This window comes from Canis lupus, chromosome 22 (genome assembly GCF_011100685.1).
Source record: "Canis lupus familiaris isolate Mischka breed German Shepherd chromosome 22, alternate assembly UU_Cfam_GSD_1.0, whole genome shotgun sequence".
Taxonomy (NCBI): Eukaryota; Metazoa; Chordata; class Mammalia; order Carnivora; family Canidae; genus Canis; species Canis lupus.
The window spans coordinates 51,267,255-51,286,358 of NC_049243.1; the positions used below are offsets into that span (position 1 = coordinate 51,267,255).

The following is a 19,104-nucleotide window of genomic DNA, read 5'->3' on the forward strand; positions in this document are numbered from 1 at the left end:
GGACAGGGCTCTGCTCTTTGTCTCTTTGAGGGTGGTGAGCTCATTATAATAAGTCTTCCAATCAATGTCTGAATGATTAAAGGGAAACTTGGCAACTGTACTTGGGTTTGAGAACATAACTCTTATATTTCTATTATATCTTAAGTATCTTAAATTTATATTTATGCATATTTTAATATATTAGGCAAAACACGAGGTCAATAAAATTAGTGGGCAATACTAGAAAGTCATAGCTGCACTATGTTTGTTTTTTTGTTTGTTTGTTTTTTACTACGTTTGTTTTGAAAAACAAAGTTTCTTGGTTTGGTTTGCTATAGATGCTTCTACAAGCTAAGTTATTATTAGATCACATTACCTTAAGCATTAGGTATGAATTTCAGGTGTGCCATAACGTTGCTAAAGCAGACTAGGTATGCTGTTAGAGCACTGTATATGATTATAAGCAACAATACACTGGTTTGCTTTTATAAGCATTTTCTATGGATTAACATAGTTTTATCCATTGAAAACATTCTTTCAAAAATAAAAAACAAGCATTCCCCAAATCTCTGACATATATTTACATCGACTGACATGTTGTCTTCCATAGAAGTCATATGACATACCAGTGTTACTCACTGAATAACTAAATCTGACTGTTCCACAGAAATATATTAGTTGGAAATCAGTGCATATATTATGATTTCCATTCAAAATAATTGTACAGCTGTGTTACAAACAATGTGAAAACTTGTTAAGAAAAGTACAACCTGATGCTTAAAACACAAGATATGTGTGTATATGTGTATATATATATATATATATATATATATATATATATATTCAAAATGAGCCCATATATGTATGGGAAAAACACAGAAGTCCTACAAGTGAACAAACACAGCACGTATTTGCAAAATTTCTGGGTAAAGACACTAAAAAGTTGAATGAGTGGTAACTGTAGTACTATTGGAAAATGAATTAAGGTGGAAACCATATGGAAATATTTTATGAAAAATAAGTTTTTTAGCAGACAGGTGCTTCATAAATGTTTAAAAATATATAGTAGGGTTAACTGAGGAGAGCATAGTAATTCAAAGTTGAGTAACATGAGATCCTCTAAAAAATTATCATACAGCCCCTATACAGGCTGTTATGTTTTATTATGGAGTAACTTAAATGCCTACACTTTTCTCATGCAACTGTAAACCAAAACAAATATACAAATACAAAAATATGGAGTCAAAAAATTAAATTAGCAACACAAATGTACTGTAACAGATGCTATTTTTCTAAAACTAAGCCTTTATGAAAAGTTTATGGTTTGCTTCCAGCTTTAGTATATAATCCAAAATTGTAAGTCATATAGTATTAAGGTGTACAACTTGTTTTTTTAAAGGTATGCCACTTTATTTTTTTTAAAGATTTTATTTATTTATTCATGAGAGACACACAGAGAGAGAGAGAGAGAGAGAGGCAGAGACACAGGCAGAGAGAGGGAGAAGCAGGCTTCATGCCACGAAGCCTGACATGGGACTCGATCCCAGGTCTCCAGGATCACAACCTGGACTGAAGGCGGCGCTAAACCGCTGAGCCACCCGGGCTGCCCGAGGTGTATGACTTAGTTTTTGGTGTATGTTTACAACTCAATAGCAAAAAGAGATAAACAACTTGATTTTAAAAGGGCAAAGGACCTCAACAGACATTTCTCTAAAAAAGACATTTAGATGGTTAAGAAGTATATGAAAAGGCACTTGACTTCACTAACAATCAGGAAAATGAAAATCAAAACCACAATAAGATATCACTTCAAATGTTAGGATTTATCAAAAAGACAACAGATAACAAATGTTGGGGAGGATGTGGAAAAAAGGGAACCCTTGTGCACTGTTGCAGAGAATGTAAATTGGTACACTCATTCTAAATTATGAAGTTCCTAAAAAATTAAAAACAGAACTACCTTATAATCCAGAATTCCCACTTCTAAGTATATATCCAAAGGAAAGTAAGTTAAGTTTTAAATACAAGAATGTAATCTCAAGTCCAATATACTCTGGTCTGTGTCTGCCATAACATGCATGTTTGCAGAAATGTATATCATAAAAATGAGAACAAATTCATGACCTGGGACGGGGGGGGCCCCAAGGGTGAAAATTCAATAATATGATAAATTTAAAGCCTGGTTCAGGATAATAAGACTTCCTATTTAATTATATTTAACTCAAATCTGAGATGGCATTTGAACACTGAATATTAGTTTTAATAAGATATGAGGCTGCAATGATTATTTCCAGATAATGTTAGCATGACAGTATTACTAAAATCTGCATTATATTTGTGTTTAATCCAAGAATTCCTAAATTAAAAACAGAAAAACTGTATTTGATGTTAATTTTCAATTTTAAATTCTTACAGATTGAAAATTAAAACAACACTTTTAGTTTTAGTCAACAGCTCATCATCCAAATATTGATGGAAATCAGAAAATACTAGACGGGACTAAGAGTGTTTCAAAAACAACCTGGTCATAAATCAAATATTTTATTATTTAATGATTGCTGCAACTTTTAATATTTGAACTTTTAAAACCTTTGTTCATTTGGTGCTCAGTTCACTTGGTATGAATATATTCAGTCCACCTCTGTTCTCTTCATCATTAGACTCTGATATTGCAATGTCTACTGTCATGCTCATGATGTGAAATCCAAGTCTTAATTTATTAAATAACTTCAGAAAACAAAACTATTATTCTAGGAAATGTCATGCTTTTGTTCATTCAAGTTGGAATCTCAAATCAACACATGGTGATTTATAATCCCAATGAATATTCAAAGATTGCCATTGCCTGAATGACCAATACACACAAGCCCTGGGGTCATCCAAGGCCCTCTGGAGAATCATAGAATTCAAAACAGGGCTAGGACTGTGCTGAGAGTGAAGTTACAGTGGCATAAAGACACCTCTGGCACCTTCACAAAACCTCAAGTCCCCTGAGCTGACCTCCTGGTTTAGCTATCAATTTGGGGCACCTTGACATATCTAAACCTAATGCTCAGAGTATCTGATCTAGCAATTTTGTGAAAGACCTAGATTATCTTCAAATTACAACTGAAATCTACTGGATGAGGCATGGAAGGTGCCCACTGCACCCATAAATCAACATCTTTTCCTAGTGGGCTGTGGATCACATACTACGGCCATGCTGCCTTTCCTGGGGCCCATGCTTACTGTACTCACAATAGGCTCTCGGTGTTTCTCTGAGTTTACTTGTTTCTTGGCAAATACATTAAGATTACTGTGGCTTTGATGGTTTCTTTCAAGTTCAAATCCTGAACTGAATCTCTCTTTTGTATTTCTACCCCAATTTTCTGTGAATTACCATATAAACTTCAGAAAGTTTTTTTCAAAGCTTCTTATAAAATCTGACAATAGCAACCAGCTGGCTGGTCAAGCGGCTAGCTGAAACTAAGTCTGCAGTGAGTTGAACAGTGTGCCCCCCAAATCCATGTCCAATCAGAACCTCAGAATGTGACCTTATATGGAAATAAGGCCTTTCGAAGATGCAATTAGTTATGATGAGGTCATGCTAAATTAGGGTAAGCCCTAAATCCAATGACTAGTATCCTTAAAAGAGGAGGAGAGGATACACAGGGAAACAAGAAGTTCATGTGAAGACAGGAGCAGAAACTGAAGCAATACAGCTACAAGCTGAGGAATGTCAAAAACTGCTAGGGGCCATCTAAAGTGAGGAAGACCAAGGAGAGGTTTGTTTTCCCCTTTCCCCTAGAATCTTCAGAAAGATCATGGGTCTGCTGACATTCTAGTTTTGGACCTGTGGCCTCCAGAACTGTGAGACAATAAATTTCTGTTGTTTTAAGCCCTTGTTTGTTGTTAGTATGGAAGAAGTAGGATAACTAATACAAACTCCAAAGTATTTGTGATCTCTGTTTAAAAGCCACCTATGACAATGAAATCAGAGGACAAGAAGTCAGGCAATAACAAATTCTTTGAGAGCAGCGCTCGAGAAATTAATAAATGCATCCGCAGACAAACTTCCAAGCTCACTCCTGTCCTTTATCTCTTCACTATCAGGTGCATCGAACTGCATTTCCTCCCAAGACTTCTCCTCCAGATCCTAATGTAATCTGGCCAATCAGATATGCACTCTCAGAACTATGAACATTGACTTCTAAGGAGAAAGACAGAGATGGCCTGGAGCAATGTCCACAGTGTCAGCAGTGGTAGTATGTGGACCACACTGTTCACAGGTGTGACCTGAGCTGAGGTCATTGCAGCCCTGAGTGCAGAGCTTCCTGGAGTACACTTTTGAAGCTCAATTTCTCAGTGCCTCATTCACTCAATGTACCCAGGAGGTGTCCCTACCACTTTCTCAAAAAAAAAAAAAAAAAAAGTACAGCCAGAATTTGTTTTTTTGCATGTGTGTGTTTTGTTTTTTGTTTTTTGTTTTTTTGGGGTTTTTTTTTGTTTTGTTTTTTTGGTCATAATGTGTCTAACACAAAGTATATGCTAAATAAACTACTATAAAGGTTAAGCAGTTGACTTTAATTTGGGTAAGATCACGATGGGAGTTTTTTTGAATTTCCCAAATTTCCTAAGAAAACAAAGCAAGTGAGATAGCATAGAGAAACATATCCACAGACATAGTCTTGAATAAAACTAACTGATAATGTGTTCCAAAATGAAGATCAAACTATTGACAATAGTAATACCTACTCAAGACCCCAGTTTGGGGAAGGTGTAGAGGGAAATCATGCAGGGAAGTTGTGGCTGATCCAAGATTTTCACAGCACCAAAACTACTAACAAATACTAGCAAAACACTTAGTGGAAGTCTCAGAGAGTGAACCTGAGAATAAATGGTAAAATTCTTAGAAATGTAACATAGCAGTCTACAAAGAATATCCTAATCTTCCAATATCCTAATTCTTCCAAAGAATATCCTAATCTTCCAAGATCTAATAAAAACTCCTTTCTAGGAGACCAGAGACCCAAGCTAAAGAAAAAATTCCTGGAGTAGAATCCAAATTGGCTAGGGCAGGAATGAGAGGGACAGAGGAGATCAAGGGTTTGATAAGAGGGCCAGCTGTCCAGAGGAGGCACAGCCCAGACCTGGGATGGTTGCTATAAAGAGAAGCTATATATTTTACACTTCATGGTAACAACAGAGGAAGGAACCCTCAAACTGATAATGTATGGAAGTTACTCTACCCATTAAGCAGGAGAAACTCCATTTCAAATGAACAATAGCAAGAAAGGTAATAAAACAAAAGGATTATGAGCAAGTCCTTATGAACATATCATAATCATATATTATGATTATATATAATATGTATGATCAAGTCCATATAAATATGTAGAAGAACCCAATAACATATAAAAATATAAGACACACAAAAAAGTAAACATACAAAGCAGATAAAAACTGTAGTAGAATATAACAAAGTTATCAAAAAGAAATTAAAAATAGATGCTACAAAAGTGCCACAAAACTGGAAACAGGGAAGCAAAGAAATGATGTCTAAATAACAGGAGACTAGGAAAAAAAGACAGAGAAGTGTTCAGGAGATCATCAGAATTAGAAAGAAATGGAAAAAAAATCATTTTAGATGGAGAAGTAAACTCAAAGGAACACAAGATTGAAAAGACAGCATGGGGAGTACATACAGTAAGGGAAACAGAATACAGAAGAAATAAAATGGAAAAAAATAAAAAACACATTAAGAAAATGATGGAAATAAATGACTAAAACATGATCTGGTGTAACTGGACTATAAAAGAAATCCTGAAGAACAATGAAGCAGAATAAAATAAAATAAATATCATGTGATGAGTATATCCCATAACAGTCAACAAAAGACACATTCTCATAATTCTGCTGAGTTCACTAATAAATGTAAAGACTCTCAATATTTAAGAGAAAAGATCACATCACATAGAAGGAAAAAAACATTCTCACAGCCAGATTTATACCAAAAACGATGAAGTAACATATTTAAGAACCTCAAGAAATGAAAATGTGAAACACCTTAAGAAATCTAGAAATAGACTGAAAAAAGTAGACTAAATAAATAAAAAAGAAAGAAAGAAAGGTAAAAGCAAAAATTAATGAGTGAGAATGAATGAATAAGCTAGTACTTTTTAAAAATCAGTAAGATAAGTAAAACAATTGGCTAATCTAAAATAAAATGAAGGTTATCTGGGCGGTTCAGTTGATTAAGTGTCTGCTTTTGGTTCAGGTCATGATCTTTGGGTTCTGGGATGGAGCCCTGAATGTCGAGTTCCTTGCTCTGTGAGGAGTCTGCTTCTCCCTCTCCCTCTACTGGCCCCACCATGCTCTCTCTCAAATAAACGAATAAAATCTTTAAAAAAAATAAAGCAAAATGAAACAAAACAAAACAAACAATGCTAGCCAAGCCAGCTAAAAGAAAGTCTAATCTCACAAAAAATTCAAAATTCAGAGAAAATACAAACCAGAGAAATTAAAATTATTGTAAGCAATCTTCTGTTAATAAATGAAACAAACTAAATAGTGGATAACTTCCTAAGAAAGTATACTTCACCAAAGAGACTCCACAGACCAAGCAAGTCTCAACAGAACAACTTCCATAGAAGACACAGAAACAGAAAGGAGTCCTACCAAAAAAAAAGCACTAGGACCAGATGGTTTCATAGGAGATTTATACCAAACTTTTAAAGTTATAACAATTTAAAGATGATTCAGACTATTTTAGAGCATAGGAGTATATGCACACATGGAAAATCTAATATCAAAACCTGACGAAGATTAGACAAAATTAAAACAAGGAACAAAATAACAAATATCATCAAATAGCACATTAAACTAGAATAAAACTGTCATGACTCAACTCAGAGTTTTCTAGGAATGTAAGGATGGTTCAATATTAGGAAATCTACCCTATTATAAGAGCTTAAAAGAAAAATAATCAACAAATTTTAAAAGCTATTCATGATACAAAATTCAAAAATTGGAATATTCTCTTAATCTGATAAAATATACATTATTCAAACCCTAATCCTTCAAATTACTTAATAAGGAAATATTAGAGATGTTCTAATAAGCCCCAGGTTAAACAAAGATGTTCACTGCCTCTAATACTATTTGAAATTGAGCTGACCCAATTAAATAAGTGAAAGCAATTATAGGCATCTGAATTGAAAATAAAAAGACAAATCTGTATTTATTTCTATATGCTATAAAGATATGGAAATACCAAAAATATTAATGGAAAAACTACTATAAGTAATATAAGAATTTAGTAAATTTAGAAAAGTAGCAGGAAATAATATTAACATATAAAAGTCAAAAGTCTTCATTTAAAATAATAACAGCAAATTAGAATACTTAATAGAAGATAAGACTCCATATTGACAGCAAAAAGATGAAATAAATACCAAAATATAACATTACAAAAAATGTGTAAAATGCATATAAGGAGAAGTATCAAACAGTCCTGTAAGACTCAACAGAATGGAAAGACAGCTTATGATTTGGAATAGGAAGAAGTGTGTGTGACCAAAAAAGCCATGAGCAAAGAAAAGTGATAAATGCTTAAAGTAAATGCAATTTATGTCACAAAGAACTAATATTCCCAACACAAAAATTGCCTAAAACTTGAGTGAAAAATAGTAACAATTTGAAAATGGTCTTTGTATGCCATCAGGTTCAACCTCACTCTGAAAAGGGAAATTTAAAACTACACCGTGTTACCATTTCTCAACCATCAGATTGGCAAATATCCAAAAGTTTTACAAACTATTTTGTGGTGACCATTTGGGGAAAGAGGACACCTGTGTACATCACTGGTCAAAGTCAAAATGGTTCAGAGAATATAGAGTATACATAAACTAATAACAGAACTACCAGGAAGCAATTAGCTATATCTAGAATGTAGAATGTTCTACAAGACTCATTTTCCCAATGGATCCAAAAAAAAATTTTTTTTTTTTGCAGGATATGTGGGGCTGAGAACTAACTGGCATAAAGAGATTTAAACAGAATTTAAAAATATAACAAACACACTTTGTGAAGCTTGTTTGAATCCTGATTCAAAGAAGCTACCTTAATATAAAAAGAAATGTTTGAGACAATTGGGGAAATACCTCTATGACTTGGGTACTGGCATATATTAAGAAATTGTTAATTTTGCTAGATGCAATAATGGCATGATGGTTATGTTAAAAAGAATGTTTATCGCTCAGTAATGCATAAGGAGTTACTTCTGACATTTCAAATCTGAATTTTTCAGATTTGCTCTAAAATGAAAAGAACTGGCCACTACTGATAACTGTTGATACTGAGTTACAGGGATTCATGACAACTATAACCTCTACTTCTGTGTAAACTTAAAATTTTCCATGATAAAAAGGATTTTAGGAGGGAGGGGGAGGATGGCAGAAGAGTAGGGGTCCTCAACTCACCTGGTCCCACAAACTAGATACTAGTTACCTAGATAGCTTTTAAAACATCCTGAACACCAATGAATTCGATCTGAGATTTAAAGAGAGAACAGCTAGAATGCTATAGAGAGAAAAGTTTTCACTTCTAACAAGGGAAGAAGGTGAAAAAAAATAAAAAGAATAAAGTGGGCAGTGCGAGGAGCAGGGCTAAAGCAGGGGCAGTGAAAAGCCTCCAGGGCAGGAAAGCCCAGCCCTGGAGAAGTGGGAACTTTAAAAATCCACGCTGGAGTTTTCCCTGCCAGAAAAGTGCTCAGCAGGGAAATCGGGCACAGGACAGTGAGAACTCTCCTGTCACTGGGCGCCCCCAAGCTGTGCAGGTCAGCACTCCTGCGCCTCTGTCCCCCACCCCCCTACTGAGAGTCAGGCCAGTGTGGACTGGGAGACTGTGGTTAGTTACTCTCGGGGAGCTGACTCCAGAGCTGGAGAGCTGGCCGCTGCAATTTTTTTCCTCTTTGTTTCACCTTGCACCTGGGAGAGGCAGGCTGCTAGGGAACAGAGGCCTTCATGAGGTAAACAGCACACACACCTGAGAGCACAGCAGGCCCTCCCCCAGAAGACCAGCTGGAAGAACAGGGGAAGAGCAAGTACTTGACCAATAAGCCCTGGAAAGCTCCAGAACTGAGGGAAAATCAAGGGAAAATAGTATATAGACCTAGAGCGTCCCTTATTTTTCTTTTTTTGTTTCCTTTTCCATTATGACTTGTTTTTATATCTGACTAAAAATTTCCAATATTTTTGTCTTTTCCCACCTTAACTACAATATTTTATCAGCTCTTCATTTTTAATTTTTTTTCCTTTTTGACTTTCATTTTTCTACAATTACATGTCTTAGATATATTTTTCACTTCTGGATTCCCTTCAATGGATTCAGTTTAATTCTGGTACATATACGAAATATGGGCATTTGTTTTTTGGTTTTTGGTTTTCCTGCCTTGTTTTGTTTTACAATGGTGGAAGTTAGTACCCTCTAAAACACAACCAACATGCATTCAGAACCAAGTGGAATAATGTGTTGGTTCATTCTGTGAGATAATATTCTCTCTTCCTTCCTATTCTGCCCCCCTCTTTTATCTTGTTTATGTTTTTGTGTTCAGTATTGAGGCTTTATATAAGTATTGCTGGTTTATATAAATTTGGGATTGAGCATCTTCTAATATACAAAACAAAACACACTCAGAACTTAGAGGATCAAAAAATTAAAAAAAGAACCAAGAGGATCATCTTCTAGGACACCCCAGGTAGACTACATTCCCTCTCCACTACCACTTCCTCACTACCACCATCCCCCCTTTTTCCTCTTTTCTTTTTTCTTCTTATTTGTTTTTGTGTTTTGTGTTTTTATTTTTATTACTTTGTTTTAAAATTTGTTTTTCACTTTAGCAGTCCTTTTATTTTGCTCTGTTCTTTTTCTTTTATTTTCTGGTCTCTAACCTCTTTGGAATCATCTAGGGTGTATTTTATTTAGGTTGTGGTTGATATTTTTGACTCAGACCGCTCATACAGCCACTCTGCACTGAACAAAATGGCTAGAAGGAAGAATTTATCACAAAAGAAAAAAACCGAAAACAATACTCTCTGCCACAGAGTTACAGAATTTGGATTTAAATACAATGTCAGACATTCAATTCAGAAGTACAATTATAAAGCTACTGGTGGCTCTGGAAAAAAGTGTAAAGGACTCTAGAGACTTTGTTACTGCGGAATTAAGATCTAATCAGACTGAAATTAAAAATAAATTAAACGAGATGCAATCCAAACTGGATGTCCTAACTGCTAGGGTTAATGAGGTGGAAGAGAGAGTGAGTGACATAGAAGAGAAGTTGATGGTAAGGAAGGAAGCTGAGGAAAAAAGAGAAAAACAATAAAAGCCCAAGAGAAAAGGCTTAGAGAAATAAGTGATAGCTGGAGAAGGAAGAATATATGTCTAATTGGGATTCCAGAAGAGGCTGAGAGAGAGAGAGAGGACCACAAAGTGTATTTAAACAAATCATAGCTGAGAACTTCCCAAATTGGGGGAAGGAAACAAGCATTCAGGTCCAAGAGATAGAGAGGACCCCCCAAAAAAATTCATAAAAACCATTCAACACCTCGACATTTAATAGTGAAACTTGCAAATTTCAAAGGTAAAGAAAAAAATTCTTTTTTTTTTTTTTTTTTTTTTATTTATGATAGTCACACACAGAGAGAGAGAGAGAGGCAGAGACACAGGCAGAGGGAGAAGCAGGCTCCATGCACCGGGAGCCCGACGTGGGATTCGATCCCGGGTCTCCAGGATCGCGCCCTGGGCCAAAGGAAGGCGCCAAACCGCTGCGCCACCCAGGGATCCCAAGAAAAAATTCTTAAAGCAATGTGAAACAAGAGATCCTTAACTTATATGGGGAGAAATATAACATTAACATCAGACCTCTCCACAGAGACCTGGCAGGCCAGAAAGGGCTGGCATGATATATTCAGGGTCCTAAATGAGAAGAACATGAAGCCAAGAATACTTTATCCAGCAAGGCTCTCATTCAGAATAGAAGGAGAGATAAAGCGCTTCCACGATAGGCAGAAACTGAAAAAAAAACTGGATCTGCAAGAAATATTAAGGGGGACTATGTATAAGAAAGAGGGAGCCCAAAGAAACAATCCACAAAAACAGGGACTGAATAGGTAATATGATTGCACTAAATTCATATCTTTCAATAGTTACTCTGAGTAGTTACTCTGAACGTGAATGGGCTAAATGATCCCATCAAAAGACGGAGGGTATCAGACTGGATAAAAAAGCAAGACCCATCTATATGCTATTTACAAGAGACTCATTTTAGTCTTAAGGACACCTCCAGCCTGAAAATGAAGGGGTGGAGAACCATTTACCATTCAAATGGTCCTTAAAAGAAAGCTGGGGGTAGCAATCCTCATATCAGATAAATTAAAGTTTATCCCAAAGACTGTAGTAAGAGATGAAGAGGGACACTATATCATACTTAAAGGATCTATCCAACAAGAGGACCTAACAATTATGAATATTTATGCCCCTAATATGGGAGCTGCCAAGTATATCAATTAATAACCAAAGTAAAGACATACTTAAATAATAATACACTAATAGTAGGAGACCTCAAACGGCACTTTCAACAAATGACAGATATTCTAAGCAGAACATTACTAAAAAAAAACAAGGGCCTTAAATGATACACTGGACAAAATAGATTTCACAGATATATACAGAATTTTCCATCCAAATGCAACTGAATACACATTCTTCTCAAATGCACATAGAACTTTCTCCATAATAGACTACATAGTGGGTCACAAATCAGGTCTCAACTGATACCAAAAGATTGGGATTGTCCCCTGCATATTCTCAGACCACAATGATTTGAAACTTGAACTCAATCACAAGAAGAAATTTGGAAGAAACTCAAACACATGGAGGTTAAAGAGGCATCCTACTAAAAGATGAATGGGTCAACCAGGAAATTAGAGAAGAATTAAAAAGATTCATGGATGCTAATGAAAATGAAAATACAACTGTTAAAAACCTTTGGGATATAGCAAAAGCAGTCCTAAGAGGGAAATACATTGCAATACAAGCCTCCCTCAAAAGATTGGAAAAAACTCAAATACACAAGCTAACCTTGCACCTAAAGGAACTGGAGAAAGAACAGGCAAGTAAAGTCTACACCAAGCAGAAGAAGAGATAATAAAGATTTGAGCAGAACTCAATGAACCAGAGACCAGAATAACTGTAGAATAGATCAACAAAACCAGGAGTTGGTTCTTTGAAAGAATTAATAAGATAGATAAACCCCTAGCCGGCCTTATTAAAATGAAAAAAGACTCAATTTAATAAAATCACAAATGAAAGAGGAGAGTCACAGCCAATACCAAGGAAATATAAACAGTTTTTAAAATGTATTATGAGCAGCTATATGCCAACAAATTAGGCAATCTAGAAGAAATGAATGCATTTCTGGAAAACCACAAATTACCAAAACTAGAACAGGAAAAAATAGAAAACCTGAACAGATGAATAAACAGCGAGGAAATTGAAGCAGTCATCAAAAACTTCCCAAGACACAAAAGTCAGGGCCAGATGGCTTCCCAGGGGAATTCCATCAAATGTTGGCAAATTGAACACCAATAAAAAATAAATTTATTATTAAAAAAAGAAGAAACAATACTTATTCTACTAAAGCTGTTTTGAAAGATAGAAAGGGACAGAATACTTCCAAACTCATTTTATGAGGGCAGCATCACCTTAATTCCAAAACCAGACAAAGACTCCACCAAAAAGGAGAATTATGGAATAATATCCCTGATGAACACAGATGCAAAAATTCTCAACAAGATACTAGCCAATAGGATCCAACAGTACATTAAGAATATTATTCACCATGACCAAGTAGGATTTATCCCCCGGATGCAAGGGTGATTCAACACTTGTAAAATAATCAACATGATAGATCACATCAAGAAGAGAAAAAAACAAGAACCATATGATCCTCTCAATAGATACAGAGAAAGCACTTGACAAAATACAGCATCCATTCCTGATTAAAACTCTTCAAAGTGTAGGGATGGAGGGAACATTCCTTAGTATCTTAAAAGCCATTTATGAAAAGCCCACAGTGAGTATCACTCTCAATGGGGAAAAACTGAGAGCCTTTCCCCTAAGATCAAGAACATGGTAGGGATGTCATTCTCACCACTGTTATTCAACCTAGTGCTAGAAGCCCTACCCTCCACAATCAGAAAACAAAAAGCAATAAAAGGCATTCAAATTGGCAAAGAAGTCAAACTCTCCCTCTTCGCAGATGACATGATACTCTACATAGAAAACCTAAAAGACTCCACCCCAAGATTGCTAGAACTCATACAGCAATTCAGCAACATGGCAGGATACAAGACCAATGCCCAGAAATCAGTTCCATTTCTATACACCAACAATGAGACTGAAGAAAGAGAAATTAAGGAGTCAATCCCATTTACAATTGCATCTAAAAGCATAAGATACCTAGGAATAAACCTAACCAAAGAGGTAAAGGATCTATACCCTACAGAACACTTCTGGAAGAAATTGAGGAAGACACAAAGAGATGGGAAAACATTCCATGCATATGCATTGGAAGAATAAATATTGTGAAAATGTCTATGCTACCCAGGGCAATTTACAGGTTCAATGCAATCCCTATCAAAATACCATGGACTTTCTTCACAGAGTTGGAACAAATAATCTAAAGATTTGTGTGGAATCAGAAAAGACCCCTAATAGCCAGGGGAATATTGAAAAAGAAAACCAATGCCGGGGGTATCACAATGCCAGATTTCAAGCTGTATTACACAGCTGTGATCATCAAGACAGTATGGTACGGACAGAAAAACAGATGCATAGGTCCATGGAACAGAATAGAGAACCCAGATATGGGCCCTCAACTCTATGGTTAATATTTGACAAAGCAGGAAAGAATATTCACTGGAAAAAGGACAGTCTATTCAATTAATGATGCTGGGAAAACTAGACATCCACAAACAGAAGAATGAAACTAGACCATTCTCTTATACCAGACACAAAGATAAATTCAAAATGGATGAAAGATCTAAATGTGAGGCAAGCATCCATCAAAATCCTAGAGGAGAACACAGGCAATAACCTTTTTGAACTTGGCCACAGTAACTTCTTGCAAGATATATCTATGAAGGCAAGGGAAACAAAAGCAAAAATGAACTATTAGGACTTAATCAGGATAAAAAGGTTCTGCACAACAAAAGAAAGCATCAACAAAAATAACAGACAACCTACAGAATGGGAGAAGATACCTGCAAATGACATATCAGATAAAGGGCTAGTATCCCAGATCTATAAAGATCTATAAAGAACTTATTAAACTCAACAGCAAAGAAACAAACAATCCATTCATGAAATGGGCAAAAGACATATGAACAGAAATGTCACAGAGGAAAACCTAGACATGGCCAACAAGCACATGAGAAAATGGCTCTGCATCACTTGCCATCAGGGAAATACAAATCAAAACCACCATGAGATACCACCTCACGCCAGTGAGAATGGTGAAAAGTAACAAGACAGCAAACAACAAATGTTGGAGAGGATGTGGAGAAAGGGGAACCCTCTTGCACTGTTGGTGGGAATGTGAACTGGTGCAGCCACTCTGGAAAACTGTGTGGAGGTTCCTCAAAGAGTTAAAAATAGACCTGCCCTATGACCCAGCAATTGCACTGCTGGGGATTTACCCCAAAAATACAGATGCAGTGAAACGCCGGGACACCTGCACTCCAGTGTTTATAGCAGCAATCGCCACAATAGCCAAACTGTGGAAGGAGCCACGATGTCCTTCAACAGATAAATGGTTAAAGATGTGATATATAGAGCAGCCTGGGTGGCTCAGCAGTTTAGCGCCGCCTTCAGCCCAGGGTGTGATCCTGGAGACCCGGGATCGAGTTCCACGTTGGGCTCCCTGAGTGGAGCCTGCTTCTCCTTTTGCCTGTGTCTCTGCATCTCTCTCTCTCTCCTCTCTGTGTATTCTCATGAATAAATGAATAAAATATTAAAAAATATGTGATATATATATATATAGGAATATTAAGTCAGCCATCAGAAGAGACAAATACCCACCATTTGCTTTGATGTGGATAGAACTGGAGGGCATTATGCTGAGTGAAATAAGTCAATTGGAGAAGGACAATCATATGGTTTCACTCATATGTGGAATATAAGAAATAGTGAAAGGGACTATAAGGGAAAGGCGGGGAACCGAGTGGGAAAAATTAGAAAGGGAGACAAACCATGAGATACTCCTAACTCTGGGGAACAAACAAAGGGTTGGAAGGGGAGGTCAGTGGGGGATTGGGGTAACTGGGTGATGGGCACTGAGGAGGGTACTTGATGATATGAGCACTGGGTGTTATACTATATGTTGGCCAACTGAACTTAATAAAAAATGAAAAATAAATAAATTTTAAGAATAAAAAAATAAAAAGATTTTTAAAAGGTAAAAATGAAAAGAGTAATGCATTGACTGTGATCCCTCTCTTTTAAGAATAACACACAATGAATTACATATAAACAAAATCACTGAGCCATGAGTAACTTCATGTTATGCATCATCTCATTAGATTCTTAAAATCCTAGTACAAAATAAAGCCCTTTACCACCAAAATTATGTAACTAGAGATGCTGATACAGCCAGTAAAGGAAAGCTAAGATTTGAGTCAAATCTATCATTTGTAAACCCTTATATCCATACTGCTATTTCCTTATACCAATGGCTCCCTAAATAGCATAATTTCAAATACTTTAGAGAGACAGTATCATCTATATATTTTTATCCTCTGTGTGAAGGTTAGTAGTATATAGAAGGGATATCCTCTGACAGAACTTTTCTTCCTTTGCTTTTTCCTTCTTTTCCTTTTTCTTGTTATTTCTTATCTCTCCATAGTGCCAATTGCATGCCATACCTTCCTCTTCTTATACTCCTGCTTTCCACATCATGTCCTTTCTTTTCACTCCTTTATATCTTTAGAACACTTCAGGTTAATGACATCCTGAATATCGTCACATTGCAATTTGATCATATAACATTTATTCTGCATCCCATAAATTCCACAGGTGCCAAGCTTGGGCCAACCACAGTGCCAGGGCCATGAGTTCACCTGTAGGTGACATAACTGACCCTACTCTGGCCATGAAGCTGGCCAGTCGGACTATCTTCCTCCTTCCTGGATATCCCAAGGCTTTGTGTCTTACACAATTTATTTGATGTTTTAAATATTCTTATACATCATATTTTCACCAATTCTGGAGTTATGCCCTATTTTTAAAAACCTCAGTATGGATAAAGAGATGTTTTGTTTTGTTGAAATTAATATGAAAATATTATTAAACTAATTTAGATTTTTAGTGCATTTTGTTTACAGGACACTCACCTTGACAATACCCCGGATGTGCATTTTTGCTATCATCTCTGCTGTGTAGAGAAACATCAGTAAAGTATCCAGAGTAAAAGTCACATACTGAAGAGGGGGGTAGTGTTCGAACGTCATGGGTGTGTTCATACAGACAGAAATGACACTGATGATGGCACAGATGCGCAGCAAAGAGTGAACCCACTGAAAAAAAAATGGTCCAAAGTTATCCTTTGACACAATAAAATGAGATCTTAAACTTGTGTTATAAACCACTCTATTTGGAAAATGTGATATTGAAATTAAAATATCTCACCGGCATGGAGAAGGGAAAGTAGGAAACTTATGTCTGTTAAGTGCATACAACGTGCTAAATATTTTCACATATTTTACATCATTTAATACTGAAAGCAGCCTAATTTCCACATGAACACACTAAAATGGGAAGGTTAAAAGTCTCTTAAGACTTTTCTGTGCTCCTGGAGTTATTGAGAGCCAGGGCCTTGTTGTGAACTTAGGCAGGCTACTGCAATGCCTCTGATCTCTCCAAGGCATCGGACCACAACATAAGGAGATTCTGATCCCATTAAAACAGGAGAGTCAGTACCTTACTTATATAGAAATGTTATGTGCTATTTATTACTTTTATACTTTTTATATATTGGGTGCACCTAGAATTGGAAACTTATACTTACCATAACTTCCCTGGTAGCTAGCACAGTGGCCTATCCTCGTGGATTGCCCATGTTTTTAAGAATGACTTGATATATAGCACTTCCCATGTGTCAGGCTTTCTTTCCATTTGTATGTTATATGTAGCATTCTCAAATAAAACAACATACTTCAAAAATCTGACCACATTCCACATTCTCAAAAGATAATAAATGGACTTTCTTCCACATTTTAGAGAACATTTTGTAGAAATTTAGCCCTGATAGCTTTTCTAAAATCCCAAAAAGTGTTTGTGCAGTTCTAAGAGTGCACATGTTGTCTGAAGATTTTCCTTAACTTCAACATAAAGATAAACATGTATAGGCATGTGTTTGTGTGTGTGCATATACGTGTGTATGTGCAGGAAATACGATCCCTCATGTAGAATATTTTATTATAAAAACTAACACCTAAGCTAAAAAATTAGTAAATGGCATCTGCATGCTACCCCCACAAAATTTATATTACTAGTTAATTAGAACACAATTCTTAAACATAATTTATTTTTTTCTTAAACATAATTTAAATGTGTTATTTATTGATTATGCTGGATATATCTGCAGTCGTATTAATCCTCTAACATTATACTCCCCCTGAAAGAGATGTCACAGTTTCATGGTATATGTCTTCTCAGCTGTGCAAGCTAGAAGCATTCATGATGAAAAATTGAAGACTGTCAAGAACTTTGAGGAGATTCAGACACTTGTAGGCTAGTGAGTGGGTTATAATATTAATCTGACAGTTATAATATTTGCATGAAGACATAATGTCATTAATTCTATACCATGTAAGTCACTGATGACTCAATTCATTTTAAGGGTTGATGCACTTTTCATGCAATTTGGAAGACCTTCAATAAAGTGCAAATTTAGCTTGATCTGGATCTCCAACACAAAGGATCTAATTACACAAAAGAGCTTCAAAAGATGGGCTCTTCCACAACAAATCTATTTTGAATTTAAAGAAAGAATCCTAATTAAACATTAATCATTTTAGTTACTGCTTCCATGGCTATATCTATAATGGTACCTCTTGGAGGTTCTCAGAAAGCCTTATATTTGGTGGGCACTCAGAAAAAGTTAGTGAATGCTTTATTTTCCATCTTGATCCATTTTCTAAACATGAATGACAGACCTACTATGGGTAAGAAATTATGTAGGGCTCTGGGGCCACAAATATGTTAAATATGCTTCTGACTCATCACTACTTAGCAGTCTGATATGCATAATATACATTTATATTTATATGTAACAGATTTTTACTTACATACAAATGTAAAAATAGGAAAAGTGGAAAGAGAAGAGGTTCATTCTGCATGTTGTGGAGAGGGTTAAATGAGGAACCATTCAGAGGCTGACAGGAGTGGGCTGACATTTGAGCCAGCCCTTAATGGGTCAGGAGGACTTGACTCATCAGAGGCTGGGGAAGGCCTCTGGGCAGGGAAGCAACGTGAACTGGCTGGATGTCTTGGAGGAACGGGAAGACGCTGATGAGGCTCAAGTGGCCAGTGTGCAGATCCAGGAAAGCACAGTTGCTCTGCTGGCGGTTAGAGCCAGATTATAAAAAGTCCTCATTGTACTGCTAACACATTTTAATTTGCAATGTAGGTAAGAGAGATGTTTCAATGACTGTACAGAAGGGCAATGTGAACAGAAACGGGAATGCAGGAAGAAATGTGAGCATGCTGGACACATAGTGTGAAAGGCAGAATGGATGGAGAAGACCGCAAAGGGCCAGGAACATGGGCAGGTGATCTTTATCCTGGTCAAGGGAAAGACCATGAGTGTGAGGGTAGCAGTTCATTTCCTTACTTCAGCCTCTGCTGTGTGTTCGGTCCTGAAGTGGAGCCCATCCGCTGTGGTAGGGCTGAGCTTCCAAGACCTGTGGACATGCCATCTCACCTTCTGGCTGCTACGCTCTCTGTTCAGTGATACTGTCCTAGATGTTCGCCTCAAGTTCTCATTAGCTTCATCAGGCAGAGAAGGTGCCAGAATTCTTCAGAGAC

At 36.4% G+C, this 19,104-nt stretch overlaps 1 protein-coding gene across 1 annotated transcript in view; it reads right to left on the minus strand.

Annotated features, from left to right (window-relative positions):
- Positions 1-19,104, minus strand: part of NALCN (sodium leak channel, non-selective) — a 321,940-nt gene that overhangs the window by 282,607 nt on the left and 20,229 nt on the right. The window contains 1 exon segment of the mRNA XM_038569986.1: positions 16,410-16,592. Within this exon segment, the coding sequence (XP_038425914.1) occupies positions 16,410-16,592 (183 nt within the window).